The 13390-nt window shown below is 32.2% G+C and overlaps 1 protein-coding gene and 1 long non-coding RNA gene across 9 annotated transcripts in view; one reads left to right on the forward strand and one right to left on the reverse strand.

Annotated features, from left to right (window-relative positions):
• Positions 1-13390, forward strand: part of LOC111096171 — a 101258-nt gene that overhangs the window by 34875 nt on the left and 52993 nt on the right. For 2 of the 3 annotated variants that reach the window (XR_005353852.1, XR_005353851.1), the window contains 3 exons: positions 461-566; positions 6130-6251; positions 9523-9742. This is a non-coding gene — a long non-coding RNA (uncharacterized LOC111096171). The remainder of the gene's footprint in view (positions 1-460; positions 567-6129; positions 6252-9522; positions 9743-13390) is intronic. The other variant, XR_005353853.1, reaches the window with a different exon arrangement.
• Positions 1-13390, reverse strand: part of TBC1D32 (TBC1 domain family member 32) — a 211472-nt gene that overhangs the window by 15908 nt on the left and 182174 nt on the right. For 3 of the 6 annotated variants that reach the window (XM_038526673.1, XM_038526672.1, XM_038526674.1), the window contains 2 exons: positions 12995-13149; positions 6174-6314 (listed from right to left, as the gene is read on the reverse strand). In XM_038526673.1, the coding sequence (XP_038382601.1) occupies positions 6174-6314; positions 12995-13149 (296 nt within the window). Of the gene's footprint in view, positions 1-6164; positions 6315-9105; positions 9196-12994; positions 13150-13390 lie in introns of those variants that run through there. The other 3 variants (XR_005353847.1, XR_005353848.1, XM_038526675.1) reach the window with 3 other exon arrangements.

Consider the following 13390-nt stretch of genomic DNA (forward strand, 5'->3'; position numbering starts at 1 on the left):
TTTTGTCCCAACTTTCGTCTTAGCACTAATAGGATTCTTCTCCCAGGTCCTGACCTGAAGGGTAGCTTGGCATGCAGAGTTCATTACCAAACTTCCACTGCCCACATAATATGGCTCTACTGAACTGGGGAGAAAATATCTTCTACTCTTTCTTTACTAGACAGGTTGAAGCAGTCAGTAGTTCTTTGACTGGCAGTAATACTTTTAATTCCCTTAATGCACTGCTGCCAGGGTTCTGTCTCCACTCTTTGCTATAGCTATTAATGCCAAGCATCTATGGCCATGCTATGTTAATAAAAATGAGTCTCAGATGAATTGAGAAGGAAACGAAGGGTAGCTTTTAGTACAAATGATCCCTGAAGCCAGAAAAAGCAGTTCCCATTCAGCTGTCAGTTTTAGGGGTGAGTACAACATAGACAGAGATGAAGGGGTCTCAGCTTTTGTCCATCTTCTTTCTCAGCAGCCCTATTGTTCTACAGATTGGATGGTGTGAAACTGCTGATCTTCAACTCATTTTGATCTTGAAACCTCACAACTCTATGTGGTTCAAACAAAGATATCTGAAGGTAAAATATATGTAGGGAGATGCTTATCCTTATTGGTTAAGAAAATCACCCCAGAATCTGCAATTGGTGCTTCATTATACCTAGTTATTAATTAACTAGGTTAACTATTAACTGCTTCCCTATAAGCAGTTAACTATTAACTGCTTCCCTAAAACTATAAGCAGTTTTCTGGAATTTATATAACTTCAAGCATTGTTTTCTGTACATTGCCTATTTTTCTTCCATTAAACAGAAATAATGCCTAATGTCTACATATGAGAAATTTAGGAAGGGAAAATGAGATTATAACTGAAAGCACTTTGAAAGCATATAAGGTGCTATATAAATGTTGTTTGATAACAAAGTACAGGTGTTTATTATTCATATAATATTTATCAAATACCTAATATACAAACATTGTAATTCTTAAGTGAACAAAAGACATTTAGTTCCTGCTCTCAAAGAGCTGACACTCAAAGGAGAGATGTACACTTTTTAAATATATGTCCCTCTGCACTTGGCAGAAATTGTATCAGCTATTCTGTGTGCCAGATGATTCAGAATTATTAAACTATAATAGAATTCTAAAATCGTATTCCCCTAGAAAAGTGAGCAATGAGTCACAGTATTTAAACCTTAAGCAAATAACTTCTCTTTATAGAATGAAAAGGTTTCCAAATCAGCTAACAATCTAGAATTCGAAAAGGATAAAGGAGATAGCATGGGTCCAAGCAGAATGATAAATTCATAAAGCATTTTTATTATGAACATTTTCAAATATATATATATATACAAATATATATATATACATATATGTTTGTATATATATATATAAAGGAAAACAGTACATGAACCAGTTTCAAAACTTGTAATAAGGATCTTCAGTACCTTTTCTCCTGAAGGTCCCCTTCTTTAAACTTTTAAATGAAAATACATCATAAGTTGCTATAAATTATACCTGTGTTTGCTTTAAAACATGCAGAAAATCTGTTACTAATTACATCGATTTTTTTTAATCTATCACACAAGACAAAAAAATCTTAGAATACTAGCATTAACACAAGCAATATGATTACTTAAAACAGGATTTTTGCTGCTCTTTGTCTTTAGACAACATATCACTTGAAACTTACAGTCAAATTACTGTATTTTAAAGTCATTCTCATGAGTTTATACTATCAAATGTGTACTGTTAGGTTCATTTGATTCAGTCTGACTTTATATTCTTAGGGGCAGAACTTGTTTATTTTGTTGGTTACATGTATTTGTCTCATTATATAAAATATTTAAATGATTCCAAAGTAAAAATACAAAAGCAAAATATATTCCCTGACTCTTTGGCTCATTCCTTCCCTATAAGCAATCATTTAAAAAATCTAGACACAAGTGAGAGTAATTTACCTCAGATAAAATAATTATATATGTCTCAGTGTTGTATCTTAATGTCTTTTAGCAGCTTGAGTACAGTTGAAGCAGCATTTCCTAGGAAGGCTGTAGTAGATTTTGATGTATATCATACAAGTGATTTTCTTTCTTTATAGGCCTAAAACCATTTAAATGTTTTAAAATGTAATTAGGTTTAAGGAACATTGGTTTACTATAAAAACAAACATAATTCGTTTGTTTCACTTTCTTTGTAAACCATTTCATTGCTAATAGTTTTTCAATGAATATAAGAACTCAGCTGCTTAGTTCTGAAAATGCAGTACAGTTTTGGACTTATAAGAGGGAATCTGGCAGTGTCTAGCAAAATCATATATGCATTTACCCTTTAGGCCAGCAATCACATTTATAGAAATTTATCCTGGAGATAATTTGACAAAAATTTGAAAATACTTAAATGTTTGTTATAGCACTGATCATAGTATCAAAAGACTATAAATAATGCAGGTGTCTGTAAAGAGGGGCTTGGTTAAAAAATTATGGTTTATCCTTGGTGGAATGCCATGTAGTTGTAAAAACAGGAAATACCTTTGTATATTGTGTTGGAGTGATATCCAGGATCCTTTAAGTGATAAAAAAAAACCATAAGATTTTTCTAAAATATATTCTATAAGAGGATTATTTGTGTTAGCCCATTTGCTGACAGAGTATAGTACAATAATGATATGCAGAATAATAACCCCAAGGAATTACAGAGATAAATCATTAAAGATATGTGGTACTTCTTAAGCTAGGAAAGTTAAATAAGGTACAATAAGGAAAGTGCTTTACCAAAGGATAAAATTGGTTACAAAGTTAATTAGAATATGTGATTTTTCTGTTCATTTAAAAAGACTATATATTTGAATTTCTATTTTCAACTCCCAGTTACTCTTAAATTCTAATCAACATATATTTCTATTTTAATTTTTTAAATTCTAGTTGAACATATATTTTCACTCTAGAGATATGTGTATGTTTTTAGCAACCTGCTCACAAATCCTTCATTAATCAACCAATCCCTTAGTGTCTGTAAATACACAACTTCAAAAAGCACTGCTCCTAATTAGATCAAAATGAATAAGCTTTGAAATACAAAATCTGTATCGAAAGCGATTACTTAAGCACCTATACTTATTAGTTACTTAAAAGTTGTTTCATATTTTATAATTAGCAGTAAAATGGCAAATAATATCAACAAAACAATGATACATATTTAAGGCACAAAATTATAATCTCACATCATGAGCCATTAAAAAGGCATTTTTCCATTAGATAATTTAAGAAACAAAACAAAACATTACTGCTTAAAATAATGTAGTGGGCTTTATTTTATTTTATTTTTTTAATTTATTTATTCATGATAGTCACACGGAGAGAGAGAGAGAGGCAGAGACACAGGTAGAGGGAGAAGCAGGCTCCAAGCACTGGGAGCCCGATGCGGGATTCGATCCCGGGTCTCCAGGATCGCGCCCCGGGCCAAAGGCAGGCGCCAAACCGCTGCACCACCCAGGGATCCCGTAGTGGGTTTTATTACATAAATCTGCTATATATATGCAATTTCAAATTGATAAACACCAAAATGATAAAGAGGTATCAAATGATACTGTGAGGCCTGAGGTACTGCAAGTTTTTTCCCACAGTTTGTGGTGTCCATTTTAAAATTAAAGGATATATACTAGGACCTAATAAATGATTGGAGCATTAGACAATAAACATTATAATACTCAAGACTAGAATAACAAAAAGAGTTCTCAAGAACATTTTGTTTCCTAGCTTGGATTTTTAGAAGAGTAGAAAGAATAGATTACTGAGCTTATTATAAGTGAACATTTTAAGTATCTACTTCCAACCAAAATTAAACATTTTATGAATCAAAATCCCCAAAAGTGTTTTAGGTACATGACAAGAGCGAGCCACAACTGGCGAAGAAAGAATATTCCTTTCCATTACATGCAATTCCTTGTATATTTAGACTTATTAACTTCAGGAAATTTAAAACTCAACAGGCACAGCAACCAGATCCAAGTAAATGTAATTACGTGACATAAGGACTCTTCAAAATAAGTCTAAAGGCACATTACCAAAAACTATATTGTTTAGTTAAGAGGAAAAGATTGCCAGGAGGACAAATCCAAGGGAATGCAAGGATGGCTTACTGTGAAGAAATCTATCAATGGTCACACAAATAGGTCAAATAAACTCCAAGATCAAGATCATTTTAACCCTAAAGGAACTTGACAAAATCCAACATTCTTATTTGATTAAAAGAAAGGAATCAAAATTCAGTATTTTACATAAAGTAGAAGGATTCTTTCATAGCATGACGGGGAATAATTCTCTTAATGGTGAAATACTGGATGATTTCCTAATAATTGTTCAAGCCTAAACAAGCAAGCCACTATTTAGAATGATTCTGGAAAAATTACAAAGTTTAATTAAAAATAACACACATTAAAAAGGAAAAAAACACAAATCTAGAAAAAAAATGTACAAATTCATGATTATCAAAAATTTGATGCCTTTACTAATTATTAACAGTAACCACAAAGGAAATAAAATTGAAAAAGAGATCTCAGAACACCTGGGTGGCTCAGTGGTTGAGTATCTGCCTTTGGCTCAGGTTGTGATCCCCAGGTCCTGGGATCGAGTCCTGTATCAGGTTTCCCATGGGGAGCCTGCGTCTCCCTCTATGTCTCTGCCTCTCTCTGGGTCTCTCGTGAATAAATAAATAAAATCTTAAAAATAAAAAGATCTCAAGCTACTCTAATTAGAAATATCTATAATAAAAAATACATTACATCTATATGAAAAAAAAAACTATGCAAGTTTAGTAAAACATAATACAAAGAAAATAAATGGAAAAACTTAATACATTCCTAGAGAGGAAGGATGATTACTGTAAGGGCATAAACTATAAATTACTTGGAGAAAAGTGAACATATTAGCAATTTAAATTTTATCCAAATCCAAATGCCCAATTCGAACTGGGAAAAATCACTTTAGAAGGTACAAAACACAATGAATAGAAATAGCTGAATTAGCTTTTTTTAGGAGGGTGTTAGGAAATATATGATAGGTTTATTCTTACCAAGCATGAAGACATGAAGTAATAAGAAAAATGGAATAAATAATAAAATAGTAAAGACATAAACACTAATAGTAAATAAGCAATAAATTACAATAGTAAATCAAATACATAACAGGAATTTAAGAGATCTGGATAGTGGGGTTACTTTTAAAGAACATTCGAATCAATAAGAAACACATTAAAACAGGTGGGCAATTAAGATTCAACTATTATCAAGACTATGGAATTATAGCCAACCTTGCTAATGTGTAAAAACCCACAAAATTTTAAAAAGAGAAAATGCAATTTTCTATTAATTTAGCTATTAGTTTCAAAAAAATCCAAATACTCAGACCTGAAGAACAGATATTTTTAGAAGTATCATTTCTGTTAGAAGAGTAAAATCAAAGCAATTTGATAATATGTGTCAAGAGTCTTAAAAGTATTCATATCTTTTGGTTAAGTATTTCCACCTTCTGGAACTCTGACCTAAAAATTTAATTCCAAAAATAGAAAAAGGTTTAGGCTCTAAAATTTTAAGTTTTAGCGTGTCTATAACAGTGAAGAAATAATCCACCCCTCCATCAATGAAGGACTGCCCATGCACAGGAGGGAGCTATCTGTGACCACTGCATGTTACCAAAGAAAAATGATGACTCCTTCCCAGATCCCAAGAGCAGAAACAGAGAGCAAGGCTTTCTTGTTAGGTTAAGACACAGTATCTCAAATACCAGACACATGTTCAGCATTAAGAATTCTTACCCTTAGTTACTTCATTTAATCCTTACATTAACCTTATGAGGTAGGTATTACTTCCATTAGAAAGCCTGCCTAAAAAAAAAAAAAAAAAAAAAAAAGAAAGCCTGCCTACATGTCATAGACTTCCAGATGTCTATGTCTTTGAATAGCTGAAGTTGAATTTGAAATATGAATGCCAGGGGTCTACTATAAAGAAGTCTATATATTTTAACAGACCTAGGGGAAACAATTCAGTTCAGTTCAGAAATTTAAACAAAAAGGTATGAATACTTACAAAATGATCTTATTAACTTATATTTCCTATGTTTGATGAGAATTTAATTTTCTTTAAAGACACAGATTTGGGAGCTGAAGAAACACTACTTCCTATGGATTACCTGGGATGGTGCAAAACCAGACATGTGAAAAGCTGAAAACACAAGTGGCACCTCCACCTTCAGGAGCATTTCAATGTAGTGAGTGCTGCAAAAATATACCGGGTGGATGCCAGATTCTATAGTGTCAGTAGGTAGATACCTCTGCATAAAAAGGAGAAACTGATAATTAATGAATATGCAACTAATTTAAAATAATCAAACCAACTTACCTAAATCTTTAGCTGTGAACTGCTACTTCAAAATTAATGTGGTGGCCTAACAAGTTACTGTAAACATTCTAATTACATAAGTTAAAAAGTCAGAATGTTGAATACTGTAGAAAGAATAAATCTCAAGGTAATATTTATACCTTCCAAGACAAAGGAGTAAAGTTAATATTGTAATTTAATGCCTTGTGGAATGAAAGGGATAGCTGTTGTATGAAAATATAAATGTACAAGTACACATGTAATAAAGCTTTTACATTTTAATACTGAGTGTATTTCTATATGCTTGGTATCCTTGGCTTTGGCCAATGATTATATCACATTAAAAAGTTTGAGTTCATCAGCTCTTCAGGATATTTGCATAGTCCCCTTTTGCTAAGATAGTGTTAAATAACCCAAATCTCAACTTGAGTTACTAATAACTGAAATTGGAAACTCTGTAAGAAATTTATTGCTAAAACTGGGAAAAAATGCATAATGCATTTTTAGATCAGCTATTTTATTTATATAATAATTTTTATAAAAATTACATATATAATTTATATATTTTAAATTTTACATTTATTTATTTGTCCATTTATATGTGTACATATACATGCATATCTTACAAACCTGCACTTTTCAGCAACTTCTTCATAAAGTTGGTTATATTTTCAGTTTGGCTCTTAGGTACAATTTATGTCATCATGATTGTTCTATAATACTTCAATGAGTATTTCTATAAATCCAATATCTAACCACATTTTTAAAACAAAGAATAAACCTGGGAGGCATCATTTTGTGTCAAGAAAAACTGATACACTAGCAACTATACCTGATAAACCTGTACTAAAAATTTATATTCAAATTAGTTCTGAAGAATACATAATTCAGAAACTTCCAGAAAGGCATTTTATGTTCTTACCTTTACTGAGTAACTGTAACAAAGAAAATTAATGCTTTTAAATTAAAACAAATTAAATTTATATATAACAATTGTATACAAGTTAAAATAAGGATTTCTTTCAAACTTTATTGCTAAAGTGCTTTTAAGGATTTAGGTTTAACTTATATACTAAAATTTCTGAAACCAGTGAGGTAATTTATCAGTGGTTTTCCTGTTTTATAAATTATCATTAAAGGACAATTTATCATTTCACATTGCATACATATATAAGAATATATGTAGAAATATATATATATATTATGACAGGCTCTCAGAGATACCACATAGTACACACAAAATAATTGTATATACTGATGACTACCGACATAACTATATAGCATATTAGTGGACAGTGGACAGTCAACCTCAAATGAATGTCTAGGACAAAAACAAACTTTCTTTTGAGTAGTTGAAAATAATATACACTGGGAGGCCTGGGTGGCTCAGCGGTTGGGCAGCTGCCTTCGGCTCAGGTCGTGATTCTGCCAGGAATCTGGATCTGCCAGGATCCGGGATCAAATCTCGCATCAGGCTCCATGCAAAGAGCCTGCTTCTTCCTCTGCCTATGTCTCTGCCAATCTCTCTCTCTCTCTCTGTTTCTCTCATGAATAAATATATCTTTTAAAAAATGAAGTTTAAAATAAATAAATAAATAAATAAATAAATAAATAAATAAACAAACAAACAAACAAACAAACAAACGAACTAATATGCACTCACAGCCACTGGGGTGGCTCAGTTAGGTGTCTGACTTGATTTCAGATCAGGTCATGATCTCAGGGTCCTGAGACTGAGCTCCTATTCAGGCTTGGAACTCTGTGGGGAGTTTGCTTGAGATTCTCTCTTTCTCCCTCTGCCCACCACCCCTCAACATGTACATGTACACATGATCGGTCTCTCTAAAGTAAATCTTTACACATATATATGTATATATGTATATATATATATATATATACACACACACACACACTGAGAGTATCCTTTATCTTCTTTTATGAAATACATGTTTCACTAATGACTATTTGCATAGTAGAATTAACAAATCTAACAAACAGCAAAAAAAAACAACTTATACATAAATATTAATTTTCAATGCAAGCTTAGGTAATAAGTTCCAAATATATGTATAATAGTAGTGTAAGAAATGTATGCATAAGAAATAATTCTTTTTTTGAGAGAGAGAGAGAGCGCGCACGAGCAGGGGGAGTGGGAAAGAGAAAGAGAGAGAGAGCACAAGCTGGGGGAGTGGCAAGCAGAGACAGAGAAGCAGGCTCTCCGCTGAGCAGGGAGCCTAACATGGGGCTCAATCCCAGGACCCCAGGAACCTTAGCAGAAGGCAGATGCTTAACCCACTGTGCCACTCAGGTGCCCCAGTTCTTATACTGTATCTTTTCTATGTTGCATTGAAAACAATATATTCAGAGTAGGTGTGTTCAGAGATGAGACAAAAGGCTAATTACACTCTCAGGGGAAAAAAAAAAAAAAAAGCTAGTATATATATAATGGAGTCCCAAAGCTTAGGCATGAGTTTTTCTACTCTTATAGATTATCCTCTGTTGGAAGAAATCATGCCATACTTTTCTGTAAACAATACAGCACCCAACACCAACCCTTGCATAGAGTAGTTATGCAACAAATTATTGATTGAATTACAAAAGATGTTAATGATTGCATATTGTAATCATAATACACTCACTTATAATAAAAGTTTTACTAACTGGTCTATTAATTGCCATTACATACCCTAATTTATGGTAAATAGTGTTCATAAACCAGATCAATAATGACAGCTGTGACCCACCTAAATACAAGAGTCTTCTGAATCATCAAATTATGAAGTCTGTTTGTTATACTTTTAGTGTTCTGCTGTATTTTGCTTAGTCACAACTCTCTGAAAAGATGGCAACTTTTAAAAAAGGTAATAACTCCAAATAAAATTCAGAATATAGGATTAAGCACAATACATATAGGAAAACAGCATTTAATATATCATGTAAGTAACATAAAACTAACATACAAACTATGCTATAATTGTGAAAAAGAATATCAGTAAAATCTTTTGGGTTGATATATACTAGAAAGTATCATAACATGAAGCAAGGACTTTATAAAATAACACTCTTTAGAATGTTTTACTGTAGTGATTAAAAATGAAAGATACAGGACTTAAAAAATGGACCTTAGTAAGCAGTCTTTTGGTTTTTCCTTTCCACTACAGGTAGTTCTGATGAGTCATTCCATTCCTGACACTAGTTCCAAGTTGTTATGGAAATTAAATAGAAAGACCCTATGAAAAAGATAAACTCTCCAAACCAATTTAAGTGGACCCAATCTAGTGCAGTCCAGTCCTCCACTCTGGGGATCTGTCAGCAGAGAATGGACCATGTTTTATTGGTAATGTTGCAGTTAATTTGTGCATCACGTGCATCATGCAGGAGGTGAATAGAAAACTTTTTTTTTTTTTTTTTAACTCTGATTCTATAATTCTAAAAAACAAATCTTTCTCCTCTCTGGGGGGAGGGGGGGAAGCACATGGGAAAATGGAATCTTTAAATATGGATCTAAGATTTAAAGTTATATACACAAGAAAGGGGTTTTGACACTAGTTCTGTCCTACAAGTAACAGGTCACATGATTTACTATTGTTAATGCCTTGCAAATGGTTACAAGTGTGCCAGGACATGCTGATGGTTGTAATATTTAAATCTAAATATATATTTGAATGGTATAGGAATTAACTCTAAACTTGCTGTGTTAACTGGTTTTATTTTGTGAGGAGTAAGAAAGGAATAAATGTATATATCCACACCCATTTTTATATATGTAAAATATATGTAAAATACAATAACTATCCCATGATCTTCCTGCAGAACTATACTAGTTTTTTGACTATTACTTTAGCTTGATTTATCATCAATGGAGTTTTTGTCTGTATGTGAATGTGAAATAGTTTTTTATTTGAATTTTGTTTTCCTTTTGCATAAGTTTTACTAACAGAAGGCATATGTGATTGTTAGTTTTATTGAAATTACTATCTGAGATTAGGTATTCTTACATGGAAATAATAGATTTTTTCAATCTTTTTTAATCTATCATTTTATTAACTTTTATGTTAAAATTAGTCAAATTCTAATTCTTGATGAAATTCCATAAAGAATTAATATATTATTATTTAGGAAGGTCTTTTTAAAGAGTAAATAATAATAGAAGATAATTTAATACAGTCAATACATTAAATGATCCTTCTTGTCTAAATGGCTCCAAAGGAAAATTTTTTTCAAATTACTTTTATTTCACATGAGTAGATAGTCTATAAAATTTTGAGAACTTCAAAGTAATATTTCATTATTTCCTATATTGCTTATCTGAGCCCAATTTTTTACACCTTTTGATGCAATCTGCTTACAACATTCTTAATGCAAAGGACTATTCTCTTTTAAATAATTTTTTAAAGTAGTAAAAGCTTATTGCCCTTTATATATTTGTATTTAAATACTAATTCACACACTCAACACCTATTTGTTGAATTAATTACTATTGGAAATAGCTTGGAACACAATGGTAAACAAAACAGAAAAAGCTCCCCTCCTAGTTTTTACACATTTAAATGTATAAATACATACACAAATGAAGTTGCATAATAGGAATTAACATAGGCTACAGAAGAAGAGAAATGGGGTAATAAGGCTGAAGAATGCAGGTCTGGGGTGTAGGTCTGGGGCACAGGCTGAATGAAGCTTTTTTAAGGTTGATTATAATAATGAGATTGAGCTAAAGATGATGGACAAGTTTGTGCTATTAATAGCTAAAGCCAAAGTACCTCACCAAAACTGCAGGTTAACTTATTTTACCAACATGCGTAGAAAGTGTCACTGCAATGTTTGAGACCAATGGAACAAACAAAATAGTAAATACTGTATTACGATGATTACTGAATGCACTAAGTGGCATAGAAAAAGCACCAATCCATAAGATGATTAAATCAAAAACATTTATAACATGCAGTTGTGACTGCTGAAACATTAGTAACTACACTATAAGGCACTGCATAAATGTTCATGGATAGGACAGTTGCACCAACAGAAAAGTGTCAAGGCTTTATGTCAAAAGTTTGTCTAAACACCTTGAGTAATATGTCACTCCGTTCCATTCACAGATCTACAGTCCATATTCAATCATGCTATTAAAATAAGTCTAATAAAATCCAAGTTGCTAGAGTCTTGCCTGAATTCAATTTTATGGGAAGAAACCCTATTAGAGCACATCACTGTTACATTAAAAGTAATGTTATGAAAAAGTCTGTAGATTCAAAGCAAAAAATCCAACTTTATAAAATTATGGTTAAAAAAAGTTGACTCTTGGGACACCCAGGTGGCTTAGCAGTTGAGCGTCTGCCCCTGGTTCAGGGCGTGATCCCAGTCCTGGGATGGAGTCCCACATCGGGCTCCCTGCGAGGAGCCTGTTTCTCTCTCTAGGTCTCTGCTTCTCTCTCTCATGAACAAATAAAAATATTTTTTTAAAAAAGTTGATATTTGGCAGTGCCACAATCTGAATGCTAAGCTAGTGGAAAGCAGGTATCATTCTCAAATGCTTGACATGAAAATGTATGCCTGGATTCAAAATCTATATTCATTATCAAAATTATCAAAAGATTTTTCAACATTACATTTGTAAATGGAAGAGGGAAATATCTAAGATTTTTAAAATCTTCATGTACAATTTAGAGATTTGTTCAAATTCTGGTGAACAGAAGGAAAGTAGTTCCATTGATTAGAGAAAAACTGGTATATATACTCTTTTGCCATTTGCTTCTGCTTGTTCATGTGAGCAAATTTCTCATTATGCTGAAGTACAAGCGCTGGAAATGCTTATTCAGGAATTACATCCAGCTATTTCAAGCATAAAATTATAGAATCTCAATATTTATAATATATTCCTCCTTGATTCTTGGCTTTTGTGTTCCTTATCACAATATATACTGTAAAAACATGTTATATATGTTTTCATTGAACTCCAATATGCTCCAGCTCCCTTAACTTATCTTTGAGTGCCATGTGATTGCATTGTCCATGCGCAGCATGTCATAGGAAAGATTTGGGACATATTGGCCTATCTTGTACACTAGACAGTTTCCCCATGTTGGAGATCTTAATGGCAGTAAGTAAAATGAAATACAGAAACGTCAGTAAATTGAGGGATGCTTTTACCACTAAACTCTAAAGTCTCATGAAACTAGTAAAACCCTTTAAAATACCCTATAATACCATAATCAGAACTCATCATAGATTTCCAAAATGTCTAGTTCCCCCTCTGCAGAATATTTTGAAAATTTTGATTGATCTTCTTATACTGTAATTTATCTGATTCTTTCTAACAAAGTAACAATAAAAAACATTCAGTAGTTCTTTTTACATATGTACTTTTTATAATTTACATAAATGGCAAGTTTAAAATTTATTAATCCATCTATTATCACTAATCTTTCATTCAGATACCATTAGGTGTAAGACACCAAGTATTTGGGAAAATGTCAAATCTGTATCTTAAAAGAGAATCAGCCAAAAAGCATTCAGGTACAAAATGAACATAAATTATTACAGAGCCCTCTACAAATAAGATCCCAATAAATTTAAATTGGATTTGCCTTAAAATTTAACATACTCATTTAAAGACAGAGTAAAAAGTCTTACAGAAATATGTAGTCTTGGCAACCAAAGGAAAGCAGAGATCAGAAGCCTGGAGAACTGCTGAAGAAATCTAAGTGTTTTTTCTTTGTCTCCCAACATTATCATGAACAAAGAAGATACAAACCAGTCATGGCCAGCATAACTCCCCTGCAGGCAGACTGAACAGCACAGTTAAGGAACTTCTGCAATATTTTATCATACAAGATGAAATATAAGAACTTCATTAATATTCACTTCCAGGATTGCTATCAGGAAAGAGATATTGATACCTAGTCCTCATTTTATCTTCAACCAATTTTCAAGCTAATATGCTGTTTACTTACATAAGTAATGGAGGCCAATGGCACTAGCAAATGCAGAAAAAACGATCTGCTTTGTGGCAACATTTATTCAAGTCAT

The sequence above is a fragment of the Canis lupus genome, chromosome 1, assembly GCF_011100685.1.
Source record: "Canis lupus familiaris isolate Mischka breed German Shepherd chromosome 1, alternate assembly UU_Cfam_GSD_1.0, whole genome shotgun sequence".
In the NCBI taxonomy this organism is placed as follows: Eukaryota; Metazoa; Chordata; class Mammalia; order Carnivora; family Canidae; genus Canis; species Canis lupus.